The sequence below is a fragment of the Amblyomma mixtum genome, chromosome 5 (genome assembly GCF_055824585.1).
Source record: "Amblyomma mixtum isolate Tamu chromosome 5, ASM5582458v1, whole genome shotgun sequence".
NCBI lineage: Eukaryota > Metazoa > Arthropoda > Arachnida > Ixodida > Ixodidae > Amblyomma > Amblyomma mixtum.
The window spans coordinates 127,194,417-127,207,455 of NC_143016.1; the positions used below are offsets into that span (position 1 = coordinate 127,194,417).

General features: G+C 46.1%; 1 protein-coding gene and 1 long non-coding RNA gene across 2 annotated transcripts; both read left to right on the top strand.

Moving 5' to 3' along the window:
* The first annotated feature begins 2,871 nt into the window (after nt 1-2,871).
* LOC149343657 (uncharacterized) lies at nt 2,872-3,889 on the top strand. Its single transcript, XR_016282718.1, has 3 exons — nt 2,872-3,236; nt 3,324-3,371; nt 3,774-3,889. It is a non-coding gene; the product is annotated as an uncharacterized LOC149343657 (long non-coding RNA).
* A 170-nt stretch (nt 3,890-4,059) lies between these two features.
* On the top strand, nt 4,060-11,777 carry LOC149343658 (BEN domain-containing protein 5-like). Its single transcript, XM_089547041.1, has 6 exons — nt 4,060-4,081; nt 4,117-4,164; nt 4,562-4,609; nt 5,195-5,268; nt 10,119-10,341; nt 11,677-11,777. The coding sequence occupies exons 1-6, from the start codon at nt 4,060-4,062 to the stop codon at nt 11,775-11,777; spliced, it is 516 nt and encodes a 171-aa protein (XP_089403167.1).
* Nucleotides 11,778-13,039: the final 1,262 nt, after the last annotated feature.

Genomic DNA, 13,039 nt, shown 5'->3' on the forward strand with positions numbered 1-13,039 from the left:
CAAGTGACGCAAAGCGGTACATTGCACATTTTGCAAAGGTATTTGGTGCGCACTTCCTTCTGCTTTGTAGAGCTCCACCGGCACTGCAGTCGTTTCCCAGTGAGGACGGGGTGGTGGCCAATTTCGGGATATCGGAGCTCATCAGGAACACGACTCATTGCGCGTCCATTGTTCTTGCCTTTCTTGTTGTAGTGCGCTTTCAGAGTGTTTCTTGATTTTCGAAAGGTGTTTTGGGCTATCAGTTGACGCCCAAGCATCAGGCGGAACAGTAGACAGGTGACAGCTGCCCTATCAAAAAATCCAACAGTCTCTCCTTGTTGGCCCTTGAATGGCAAACAGGAATTGCTATTGGCACTCTGTTTGTCAAACAAGCCAATAAGCCAACACCAACAGATTCCTTATTGGGCCGTGTTGGCGGAACGCGAAATTATGCCAACACCAACAGAGTGGCTTGAATTGGAAAGAAAATCCTGACTGGTACAGCTGTTGGCCAAAGACGCCAGTAAGCCAACACCAATAAGTGGCTTGAATCGCAAGCAGGAAACTTGTTGGGTGAACACGCCATGTAGCCAATAGCAACGTGCAAACAGGTAAATTTGTATGCGCAGCAAAATATTGACACTGTATGCCATGAAGACAACCCGTACGGTTATTCAGTCAGCATGCTTTGCTTCGGATGGTCTCCTTCCGTGTCATAGGTAATTTTCTGTGCACTAATAGAAAAGAATCGCGGCTCGATTCGATTCGAAGGAAATGGAAGAGGATAGCCAGGAGATGCGGTATGCTTTCCGGACCGACCTACGCACCGAGCCACATTCACGTGAGCGCCACTCGAGGCAGGCGATGCGGTGTGCACTCTGGACCGACCGGCGAACCGAGACAGATTCACGTGAGCCTCTTGAGTCGAGGGGACGACTGCCGCCATCTCGACGGGAGTAGGCGCCGATGAGAAATTGCGTCGTACGATCGCTTACAGGTGGCACTATATTTTGCTGCGCATGATGCATGAAAGCCTATGCACGCCTTATAGTTTTGTCCGCGTAGTTGAGATGCGTCCATTGCCAAATCAAGGCGCGTCGCGTTGCAAACTTAGTGCGCATTTGCGGTTCATTTTAATTGTTCCCGAAATGTTCGTCTACTGTGAGTACGTGTGTGATCATACAACTGCTGTTGTTGAACACACTAAAATTCAGTCATTTGAACCAAAGAACGTCGCGGATTTCGATCCGGGAAAAAACTACAGCGTCTACTGGTGCGGCGACGACTTCACCGCTGGCGGTTACTACGATGCCAGAATCATACACATGACAGGTAAGTCGCCAAAAGGTCATCCATTGTATTTCTTTTTCTGCGGCTGAACAACTTTTTGCGGTATTAGGAAGGTGTATATACAAGCGCGTGCCCTAAGTATGCATGACTTCCGCACCTGTGCGCGCGCTGCTCTACGCAACGACACAACCGTCTTGAGAGCTCAAAATGGAGCACTTTCGGGGATCCATTGGCTATATTATAGATATTTGTCGCTTCGTCAAGGGCTCGTGAAAATATTTTGAGGCATGACAAGTAAACCACGCAAAGCGCGCAAGTTGAGGTCGCGGGAAGCGGCGAATGGAAAACATGTGCTCTAAAGTTTCGATTTCTCTTTTTTTTTTTGTAATTCTCGTATCTTCACCTGTCTTCTAGCGAATAATTATAACGAAAGGTTGCAAAGTTCATAAAATGACTTGTTTTCTCATGCGTAGTTGTCTAACATTGTCAACGAATTGCGCTTCTGATACCCCGCCGGTGCCTCCCGGTGCCGGTGCCGCCGGTTTCGCGGGTCGCGGTGCCTCGTGTATTTCGCGGGTTTCTGCTCGTGTTTTTAATTTTATTTCAGTGAGTATTGGGCTTCATGTATAAGAAAAAAATGGCTTTATTGCACACAACAAGGCTTTGTGTACTACTAATTATACACTTGTATACTTCCTTCTTAGCTATTGATGTCCCGGGGAGGACTATATGAGGGTATTAGTTTTAATGACTCAGTAACTTTAGACAGCTTTAGACAGCTTTAGACAGCTACTCATCGACCATTTCCAAGAAAAATAAAACTTTCCATGTATCAGCTGCGATGTGCTACAAAATGATCGCTTTATTTGACGCGTTGTTTTACTGTGGTGTGTATTTCTGTATGTTTTTTTTTTTCACATTGTTTTTGATTGACTATATTAATGTATTTACTATTTTGCTTGTTTCTCACATTGTCTTTGATTGACTTCATAATTCGTTTACTGTTTTGCTTTGTCTAGCTTTCTTTCTAGTTTTTATTCTTTTTTTCTCTCTTCTTGTTCTTGTTTCTGCCTTTTCTTATGTATGACCGTCGGACACTTGTATCCCCCCCCCCTTATGTAATGTCCCCACGGGACCCTTAAGGGTTAATAAATGATGATGATGATGAACTGTTGCAGCTAGCGGAGCGTAAAATTATCCCTCCTGCGGCCTCAGTGTTGCAGAGTAGGCAAGGCAGATTTCGTTTGCAAACAGTATCCAACATCAGGAGTTCAGTTTCATGACACGCAGGTACTGCTTGCAACTATAGCAGAGATTTGGATAGCATGGTGGAAGGCGACAAGCTGGATAACGTGGAAGTAAACTCTTGTATACAGGTAAAAAAAAAGAGTTGTATGAAGAAACCTAGCAAAGATTATCGGTAGCGTTGCATTGCTGTTTGTAAAGCCGATACAATTTCTTCCAGTGTCGTGGCACTGGTGAACATTGCCATAGGGGACAATAAATTTTTACCTTTTCTCTAAACTCTACTTCAGAGAAAATTTATTGTTCGATCCGGCAATGTTTACTCAATTATGACATTGCAAGTAATTGTATGGGCTTTCCAAATAACAAGGTAATGCTATCAGTAATCTTTTCTCGGTATTAAGTTGCGCTGTGAGCAAAATCATTAAGTGCCAGCTCACTGGCCTGTGTTTGATGAATTTATGTGATACCTGATTGGCACTAATATCCTCAGGTATAGGAAGCTGGAGTAATGAATTAACAGAAGTGTTTTAGGCAACTAAACTTATGTACTTAAAAACCGAATTATTCACTCTTATGTGCTATGATATGTAAGGGGGAAAGAAGGGATTACTTTTAAATTTATTTTTCTTTTTCAGAAGTGAGGCTGATATATGCAGCTGCCTCTGATCTTCCACTGAATATTGTGTATCAGCCCGCACTAGATAGTATGGAGAAGAATGGTAAGTAATTATTTGTCCACTTGCATTCTTTTACTTTTCTAAACTGATTTGAATGCCTCTGAAGCTCTTTACTTGTAATATCTGCAGGACAAGCCTCGGCGAGCGTTGCATCCCCACAGTGCCAAGTTCAGCATGGTAAGGTGTATACATTCTAAACACGTATTGGTTTGTTGACATGGGGTTTGCTGGTGGCAGTTTCATGACATTTCAGGACGTGTGTTTGTAAGCAGAATCTGTAAACTTCTTGAACCTAGGGAGAGAACACTGTTTAGTTGAACCGGGTCAATTTGAGAGTTATCAGAATGATAGAGCACCGTTGCATTACCATGTAGACTGACACAGATGCTATGCTTAACTCCTTGAAAGTGAGGCTAAAATGAAAGTGGTGACGTAAGTATACCTTTCACTGGCAAGACTTTGCACGGCTGCTTTGTCTGATGTGGCCGTGCAACAGTCGGAAGTACTGGCATGCCTTACTGCAAATAATTATGGAAGAGAAATTCCTCTGCAGCTCCTTATAACTTGCTGTTCCTACAGGACAAGCCTCGGCGAGCACTGCTTCCCTGGAGAGCCCAGGTCTGCTTGGTAAGATACACTTTCATGTTTTGGGTTTAGTGATCTGACAGTTTAGTGCTGTTTTGGATCGTAGTCGTATGTTGGGAGAAAAAACCCTCGGTAGTTGGCTAACTTATTACTTGCTGCACCTACAGGACAAGCTTCAGCGAGCACTGCTTCCCAGAGCCCAGGTCTGCTTGGTAAGATACTCTTTCATGTTTTGGGTTTAGTGATCTGACAGTTTAGCGCTGTTTTCGATCGTAGTCGTATGTTGGGAGAAAAAAGCCTCGGTAGTTGGCTAACTTATTACTTGCTTTACCTGCAGGACAAGCCTTGACGAGCACTTCTTCCCTGGAGAGCCCAGGTCTGCTTGGTAAGATTCTCATTGTACTCCCGTGTTGGTTTGGTGATCTGAAAATTTTGATCTGCTTCAAAATATAGTGTTCATAAGCTGAAGCCGACTCGCCTGGGAAAGTTTGCTTAATGCTTGAAAGCCAATGAGCATCAGACCAATTTGATGTTGCTGAGAATTACTTAGCACCATTGCACGGCCCATGCAGTACGAAAAGAATGCCATGATTAATTCTTTGAAAGCAACAATACATGAAAGCACTTTCTGAAGACTACCTGTTCGTCTTACTGCCAAGGCTTTGCACGGCTTCTTTGCCTGCATTAGCCATGCAACAGTCTGGAGTGCCTGCGTGCCTTATTGCAGGTAATAGTGGAAGAATAACACATCTGGAACTCCTCTTTACTCACTCCATCCGCAGGACAAGCCTCGACAAGTGCTGGTCCCCTGGAGAGCCCAGGTCTACGTGGTAAGATTACTCGATTGTTGGTTTGGTGATTTGACAATTTTGATCCACTTCAAAATATAGTGTTTATGAGCTGAAGCTGACTTGCCTGGGAGAGTTTGCTTAATGCTTAAAAGCTAATGAGTGTCAAATAATTTTGGTATTTCTCAGTTATTTAGCACCATTGCATTCTCCATACAGTGCGAAAAAATGCTATAACTCCTTTAGAGTGAGAATAAATGGAACGCTTTCAGAAGATTACCATTTCCTCGAATGACTTTCCATGGTTGTTTTGCCTAATATAGCCACGCAACTGTCTAGATTATCTGCACACCTTAGTGCAAGCTTTAACTGAAGAGCAACGCCTCTACAACTACTTTTTACTTGTGTACCTGTGCTACAAGCCACGACGAGCACTGCTTTTTTTTATATCAGTTTCGGAGTAGAGGTACCACATGCAGTGTTTGAATATTCCAGCCCCCATGAAAAAGTTAAGTATATAAGAAGCTATGTTAATTGATCATTTTATGGTTTGATCATCCCTGTGCATGCACATTTTATACTTTTTTTGGTGTCCAAAACAAAAAGTCAATTTTTGTCTTTGTGCAGGAGAAGGAGGCCATGGCCACTGCACTATCACTGAAGCTGACATACAAGTGGGCTCTACCAGGGATGATGGAAAAGTAATCACCTTTCTTTTTTACAAGCAAGCATGTAAACATCTGGTGGAGATGGTGTTCCATGGCTCCCAGTTTTACTGTAAGGACTGTGCTTTAAAATATAAAATATCTTGTCAGCTTAAATGGGACGACAAATTTCTTATGGTCTAAAGTAGGCTTTTTGAATTATTATAGATAGATGTGAACAGGTAGGCAGACAGCTACAGTATTCATTTTAAATGAGCCTCAGGGGAGCATTTATGGAGGGAGGTAGTAAAGATCACACAGGTTCTTTGTCTTCCTTATTGCACCAGCGGTGCCCCGCCAGAGACGGTTGGTAACTCGAACTGAAGCTCTTCGCACCAGGGTGCCACGTCAGAGACGCTCTTGTGATCCGAGACGCAGGGAGGAAGGGAAAACTTATGTACAGTTTATGTACAGCAATTTACAATAGATACAAGTTTAGGCACTGGAGAGACAAATTAACGGCACAAAGAGACAAAACAACAACAAAAAGGTGGATCTGGCTAATACTAGGGGAAGCCCCTACTCGGCGTTGCCGAAGATGCGTTGCATCTCACCTTAGCCCAGAACCCCGCTTCCAGCTCCGGGGCCCGGTTTTAAAGCCCTAAAGGCCCAGCCCACATTCGGTAACTTCCAATCATGTTGCGGCCTTAACATCATTGGTTCATCCAGGGCATGGCCAGCCCTCCAGCTTCCGTAGGACAAAACGCCCGTTCCACAAACCCAAACGCACGGTCGTGTCAAATGAAAATAAACACAAATATGCATTCGTGCTCGGTACGCGTGTCGGGTGGACACCCATACTTCCCGGCGCGTTCGCGAGCGGCCGCGTTCCAAGAAAGGAGACGCTCCGCTTTGAGTGCCCCCAGCCGCGTTCCGATGACCCCCGCGAACGCTACCGATACCTTACACGCCCTTCCCAAGATTCTACAAAGGGCTCAAATGGCACTTTTAGAATTACAAACAAAAGGGATCGGTGTCTGACACGAAACTACCCTTCGGGTGACATAACATAAACAAAACGTAAACATTCAAATGCGCGTTTCACACCTGTAAAACCAGCACATTCACCGAAGTCCAAGCTGTCGCGCTGCGACCAGTTGCACCAACAAAACCATAAACAACAAAATGCACACGGGCACCAACACAACATCACGCAAAATGCACACTTAAATACACATAGTGGCATGCCTGCCGTGCGCCGTAACACAGCGTCCAAGTTGGTGCGTTGCACCCAGTTCACCAGCATGCACACCGTCGTCCTGCTCGCGAATGAGCACACAGACACAGACACTCGCGACTGGAGCGTTCACAGCACTCGCCCAATGCCCACGTGAGCCTCCTTAGTCGCACCGAGCGTCCCTGTGTGCATTCGAGCCACCACGTGTTGTCAGTAACACAATGAACGCCTAAATGTTAACTCACTCATTAGGCTGGTGCCACAACGGGGCGTGAACTGAAAAGACGGTGCCCTCCAGGATCAAAAACGTCCTGGTCATCGATAGGTGAAAATCTCTGACCATGCGACGCACTTGAGAGCACTCTCTCTCCGGCGCACCAGTACGACACGCGTGGTGCGTAAAGAGCATAGCCCCTGGCCCGTCCAAATATAGCAGTACAGTCAGTCTCGCTACACTTGATATGCCGACCTCTAGCACGGAACATACTGTTCCTCGCGTCGACTTTCAGCGTGAAAGCCATGCACCTGCCTCTCTCTACTTTGCCTCTCTTCGAGCCATTTGCCCTGTTCCTGCTCAGGTAAACACTGGAATTGCCGCAACCTCCTTGATCAGCGCTTGCCGGCTTCGTGGCATCTTCTAACTCTGAGGCTGCATGAGACCCCTCGCAGTGAATTGACCCTAATTTGCCTTGTGGCAAGTCGCCACTCATTTCCGGGTCCTCAAATGACCTGGCCGGACACACATCGGGTGCGTTCGAGGATTGCGCGGCGCTCTGCGCGGTCGGTCCAGCAAGCCCACCCCCGCTCTCTGCTTCGGATGAAAGGCTCTTGCCATCAGCAACGCTACGGGGCTCTTCATGCCCTATGGCCGACACAGTGTGTGTTTGCGGCAACGTTAGATTTCCACCTGCCACTAGCTCCGTGTCGGGGGTCTCCATCTTAGTAATCGAGCCTGCAGGAATTAGACTGCTGTCCTGCATGGTTTCGGACAATTTGGTCTCGATTGGCCCTAGATAATCAGAATTTGGCTGCTCTTTTTCTTTGCTAGCCGCTCGCGGTGACGGAAACGCTGTGATATTTCCGCGTCCTTCAGGAATCCTGTTTTCACTTCCTGAACCTTTCGCGGCGTTTCCTAACAAAGATGCGTTCCCGCATACCAGCTGATTGCTTTCAGCGTCCTCACTGCTGTTTCCCTGACCTGTGCATGACAAGCATATTCCTTCGTCTTCCAGCACAGGCGGCCTCACCTCTCGGGACTCGGAGCAGTTCTCCGTGGCTGATTGACTGGCTCTTCTACTCTCCTTGATCTGAGAGATCTCGAGCTCTACCTGCTGGCGTCTTGCTTCTATAACCTTCAAGACATACTTAACATCCTGAGGTTCTTCCTCGCAAAGCAGCGCCTTTCCGCCATTTACTTTCGCAAGTTGAGCCTGAAGGTCCGCTAAGCGCGCCTTCGCTAATTCAACCTGGTACTTCACATCAAGTGAGGGCCGGCTTGGATAACTCTCCATGCCGCCTTCCGTACCCCCCCAGCTGTCCTACCGGCTCGAACACAGGGACGTGAACAATGCGACCAAGGAAACTCACGGTTTCGATGCGTCGATCCGCATTGCCAGCTCCTTGGCGTTGGAGTACACCGCCACTTTCCCCGGACGCTGCGATGAGCTGTCGCACGCCGCTGGTCCGCCGCCGGTGACCGTCAAGTTATCGACGCGCTGCTTTTCTGGACCGTATGCAGTCCCGCGTCGCTGGACTACTGCCGTGGTCCTTGCATCCTTGCCACCGTCTCTCCCCAGGTCCTTTCTCGAACGCTGCTGTTGCCTGATCGTCGCCTTTCTCCCTGCCGTCAGCCTTCTTCCTGCGCCGTCTTCCGATGGCCGCAGGATCCTGTCGACTGCGCCAGTAAAGTTTCAGGTTCTTCTACTCTCCTTCTTTGCACCAGCGGTGCCCCGTCAGAGACGGTCTCTCGATGATTCGAGACGCAGGGATAAAGGGAAAACTTATGTACAGTTTATGTACAGCAATTTACAATAGATACAAGTTTAGGCACTGGAGAGACAAATTAACGGCACAAAGAGACAAAACAACAACAAAAAGGTGGATCTGGCTAATACTAGGGGAAGCCCCTACTCGGCGTTGCCGAAGATGCGTTGCATCTCACCTTAGCCCAGAACCCCGCTTCCAGCTCCGGGGCCCGGTTTTAAAGCCCTAAAGGCCCAGCCCACATTCGGTAACTTCCAATCATGTTGCGGCCTTAACATCATTGGTTCATCCAGGGCATGGCCAGCCCTCCAGCTTCCGTAGGACAAAACGCCCGTTCCACAAACCCAAACGCACGGTCGTGTCAAATGAAAATAAACACAAATATGCATTCGTGCTCGGTACGCGTGTCGGGTGGACACCCGTACTTCCCGGCGCGTTCGCGAGCGGCCGCGTTCCAAGAAAGGAGACGCTCCGCTTTGAGTGCCCCCAGCCGCGTTCCGATGACCCCCGCGAACGCTACCGATACCTTACAGAGGTGGTGGGGCATTGGTAAATTTCATTTAAGGAAAACATGCAGAACACCATTTTTTTTAACAAAAGGCGAAGAAATACATGGCTAAAATGTGACTGCTGCCCCAAGAGAGTGCCGTATATCCGACCCTATGTTAAATTAAGCCTACTCAATAACATTTTGAGTCTGCTTAATTTTTTGTTTAGTTTTAAGATTGCATAGGTCAGGAAGATAGCACCTCTAAGGGAATAACCTGTAGCACAAGCATATTAATTGCTGCTTTTCGATGTGGCAGAAGACTTCAAGCTGCTAATTGGGTGCTTGCAAGGAGAGTTAATTTGTCATACTGAACTGCTGTTTCATGTGAGCAGTAAATTTACAAAAGCCTCTCCTGCATTTCTAACCTGCTGTCAGGCACTTTAGTTGTGCAGCTGGTAAGCCTGTTCGCAACACAGGTGCATTGATCATGCTTAAACTGCTAACAATGTCCAATGTATTGAACAAGTTGCATAAGCCCATGTTATCATCAGTGGTGTATTAGCTTTGAATATTTTGGGGCCAGATGTAGAATCCACTTTCTCCTCAACTATATTGCTCAAAGACAAATTTAGGCAGTCGTTTTTGCATTCATGTCTAAACTGGAACACTATTTTTGTAAAGAACCCGTAGTAGCTTTTTCTGATTGACAGCTCAAGCTTTTGTGGAGTATGGAATTTGGAGCAATGTTTTGTCATATTACGCGTTGCTGTTGTTATTGGAGTTTGAAGTCTTATGTGGGCAATACACTAATGTGACGCTTGAAAAAAGTGACAATGCAACACTCTAAAAACTCATAAGGTGTGGTAGAACTGCTTTCATATGGATACTATTGTGATATTCATGACTTCTGCATTTTTTGTGCTCCATACCATGAGACTCAGGAGAAAACAGTTGCCCAGCCTGTCATATTGGCTTTGAGGGGACTATACAAAAAGTGCTAAATAGCGTGACAGTTTTTGTTTTGCGTCATTGTCAAGTGACCTTAAGTCGCCATCATGTGCTAGAGTACTATGTAATGCTTGATGGTGCTACTGAAAGCTCCTCTGTCAAGGTACTTATAGCCTCAGAGCGCAGAAAGAGGTCTGAAAAAAATAGGCCGCAGGAAAGTATTAACAGCTGTGTGCACATATTTTGCAGGTCTATGCTGGAAGCGGTGCCTGGGTGGAGCCACAGGTGTGGACTAGGCTCTTCCAGGCGCCATCCGACTCGATGTTCTGCCGGATGGCGGCTCAGGTGTACTGGAGCACAGAAGAGTTAAAAAACAGGAGTGTGACTGGAACGCTTTCAAACAGAAGCCTGTCTCTGGGCAAGACAGAGCCAAAGCCTGCATTGACGCCGCAGAAGCTGACTTCTCTGAAAGGTGTGTTGACCCTTTGGTGACTCTTTTGCTTTATGTCTAGCTTTGCTCAGTTAGTAAATGGCGACGTAACAATAATTTGGAACCTAAACTTCTCATCATACCTTGTGGGCTGTGAGTTTTGGTACAGAAGGAAAAATGTTTCAATGACTGCACTTCAGGATACAACTTGTCCACAGGTTATTTACAAACACTAGACTAGCAGGAAGCTGTTTGCTGGAACTGGTCACATTAAATGCATCATCATTTGCATCATCGTGTACGTGCAAAGTATGTTAATAAAACTGGAATTAAACAAATTTAGGAAGTCATGACAGACCCATTGTTCAAGGAATTTTCACCACCGGACAACACTGCTTATAGTTCACAGATCCAGAGCTGTGTCCTGTAATTAATGGCAGCTCACTCACTTTTAAAGTTATCATGTGTGCATTTTTTTCAATGCAGAACACTGCGCTATACCACAGCAGTTCATGAAGCTGGTTCTGCAGCAAGCTGTATTACTTAAACTTGTTCTTCTGCTCTTAACTAAGAATTCATTGTATTCTGCCCATAGTTATTATTGAAGCGTTAAATGTTTGTCCGTGGCAGAGCTTACAGAGATACGGAGGAGAAATTGAAGTTGGCCTAGCTGGATTTAGCTCAGCAGTTTGAGATTGAGTTCATATATTTTAAGAAGGCTTCTCATAAATTTGTTGTGGTGTGTGGAATTTAACGTCCCAAGGTTACTCAGCCTATGAGGGATGCTGTAGTAGAGTGTTCTGGAATAATTTTACATCACCAGAAGTGTTAAACCTTTACTGACATCGTCCAGCACATGGACGCCTTTTGCATTTTGCCTTCATAGAAATTGGGTGGCCGCGACTGGGTTCGAGCCTGAATACTCAGGCTCGGTTTCTGAAATCCTAACCACTAAGCAACTACAGCTAGTCCTTCTCATGAATATGTCGCAGTCTGCACTGACTACCTAAAAGCTCTTGACCGCGTCGAATCATCTCAGAAAAAAGTTTCTACCTTGCAGAGTAACATGATGGTGCTTTTATACTGCCACTATTTTGTCAGTTTATTGTGTAAAATGTATGTTGCCAAAGGCAAAGTGCTACAATGCACTTGTATGAACCACCAGTGGCTATTGTGTTCCAGATTGGGCTGGCCCTTAGTCACAAAGCAATTTTTCATTTGGCTATATATAATGCACTATATGCAACTTTTGAAACTGCAGTCCTTGACTGCATTGGGTTTCTTTGCTTTACTTCTTCTTTTGAGAGTTGCTTGTGGAAATTTTTGTGTAATGCCCCTCAATCCATACATTGCCCTTAATATTTATTCTTTCTGCAGCTTTGTTCCGCCTCTACATGGGGGACACAAGCCCAGAGGAGTCTGCAAAACGGCTGAAAGCGGTGCGCAAGCATCTTGCTCGGAAACTGGGTGATGTTTAGCGCAAATAGTGCGCAACATAATAAAGGTGTTCTGTGAAATTTTTTGTGACTGTTATCTAGAGACACACATTTTGCTAAAAAAGTTATTGCACCATTTATTTGCAGCATGCAGAAATAATTTTCCAGTTTATCCAAGTTCTTCTTTTCAAGTATTCAGATAATCGTTTTAAGCTTGTCCAAAGATACCAGCAGGATTGTGTGTTGAAACAACGTGAAGGTGCCATGGTCATGTGTCTGCGTGAGCTTCATGCTCACGGGCCAACAGGCCTTCAGGCATGCACAAAAGCAGGCCAATACCAGTAGGCCGACACCACCAGGCCAATACCAGTAGGCCGATTCCAGTAGGCCGACACCATTAGGTCCAACACCAATAGGTCCGACAGCAATACACCCAACACCAATAGGCCCAACACCAGCAGGCCCGACACCAGCAGGGTCCCAATTTACGGATTGCCAACAGACCTACAGCCTGTTGGATTTTCTGATAGGGAGGGCTCATGGAGGGAAATGAAGATGACATAACCCTAGTGGCCTCGACCGAGGATAAAGCGGCGCGGCTGCAGAGAGCTTTCATTGAAATAAACGACGCTGCATGCGCAAGGAGAATTCAATGCTCACCGGAAAAATCGGAATACATAAGCCTACACTCCTCTAAATACAAACCAGCGGACATTGAAATAGTCACGGTTGGCCAGATAAAATGAGAGTCCTCGGACTGTGGTTGCATGAAGCAGACTAGCACGACCACACGAAAAGACCCCGTAGGTGTGTCAAAAAGGATATCGAGGATGATCAGAAAAATCACAAGTGAAACGTAGGGGAGTTACGAAAAGGATACAAGAAGGATTGTAACAGCACTAGTAATCGCGCGTCCCATTTATGGGCTTCTCGAGCAACCAACAAGGTGGAAATAAAACAAATGATTATACTCGCCAGAAGAGAGTATAAACTGGCATTAGGAGTTTCTCCTGCCTAAAAAGTAACTTCGACGATGTGGGATTACACTGTACTCCCGAGGCACACAGTGAGGCCATGCTAAAATCCCACATGAGGAGACTTAAACAGACAAGGGCAGGACGCATTCTGCGGAATAAACTGAGCCGCCCTATTACAGAAGACGACGGGGACCAGCTAGTAGATTTAGAGCGAGAGGTGGAGACACCTTCGTTCTGTACCAAAAAGCACGCACGCAGCTGGCACACCACGTTGTAGCTCAAGAGAAAACAGCTGGTAATTGGCGTCGATAAATCGAGATAACGGGG

Bases quoted from the DNA above. Each gene is read 5' to 3' on its own strand.
- LOC149343658 (XM_089547041.1), top strand. From the start codon at position 4,060: ATGTTGGGAGAAAAAAGCCTCG. The intron at 4,082-4,116 runs GTAGTTGGCTAA...CTTTACCTGCAG, and splicing joins GTTGGGAGAAAAAAGCCTCG to GACAAGCCTTGACGAGCACT. The intron at 4,610-5,194 runs GTAAGATTACTC...GTCTTTGTGCAG, and splicing joins GGAGAGCCCAGGTCTACGTG to GAGAAGGAGGCCATGGCCAC.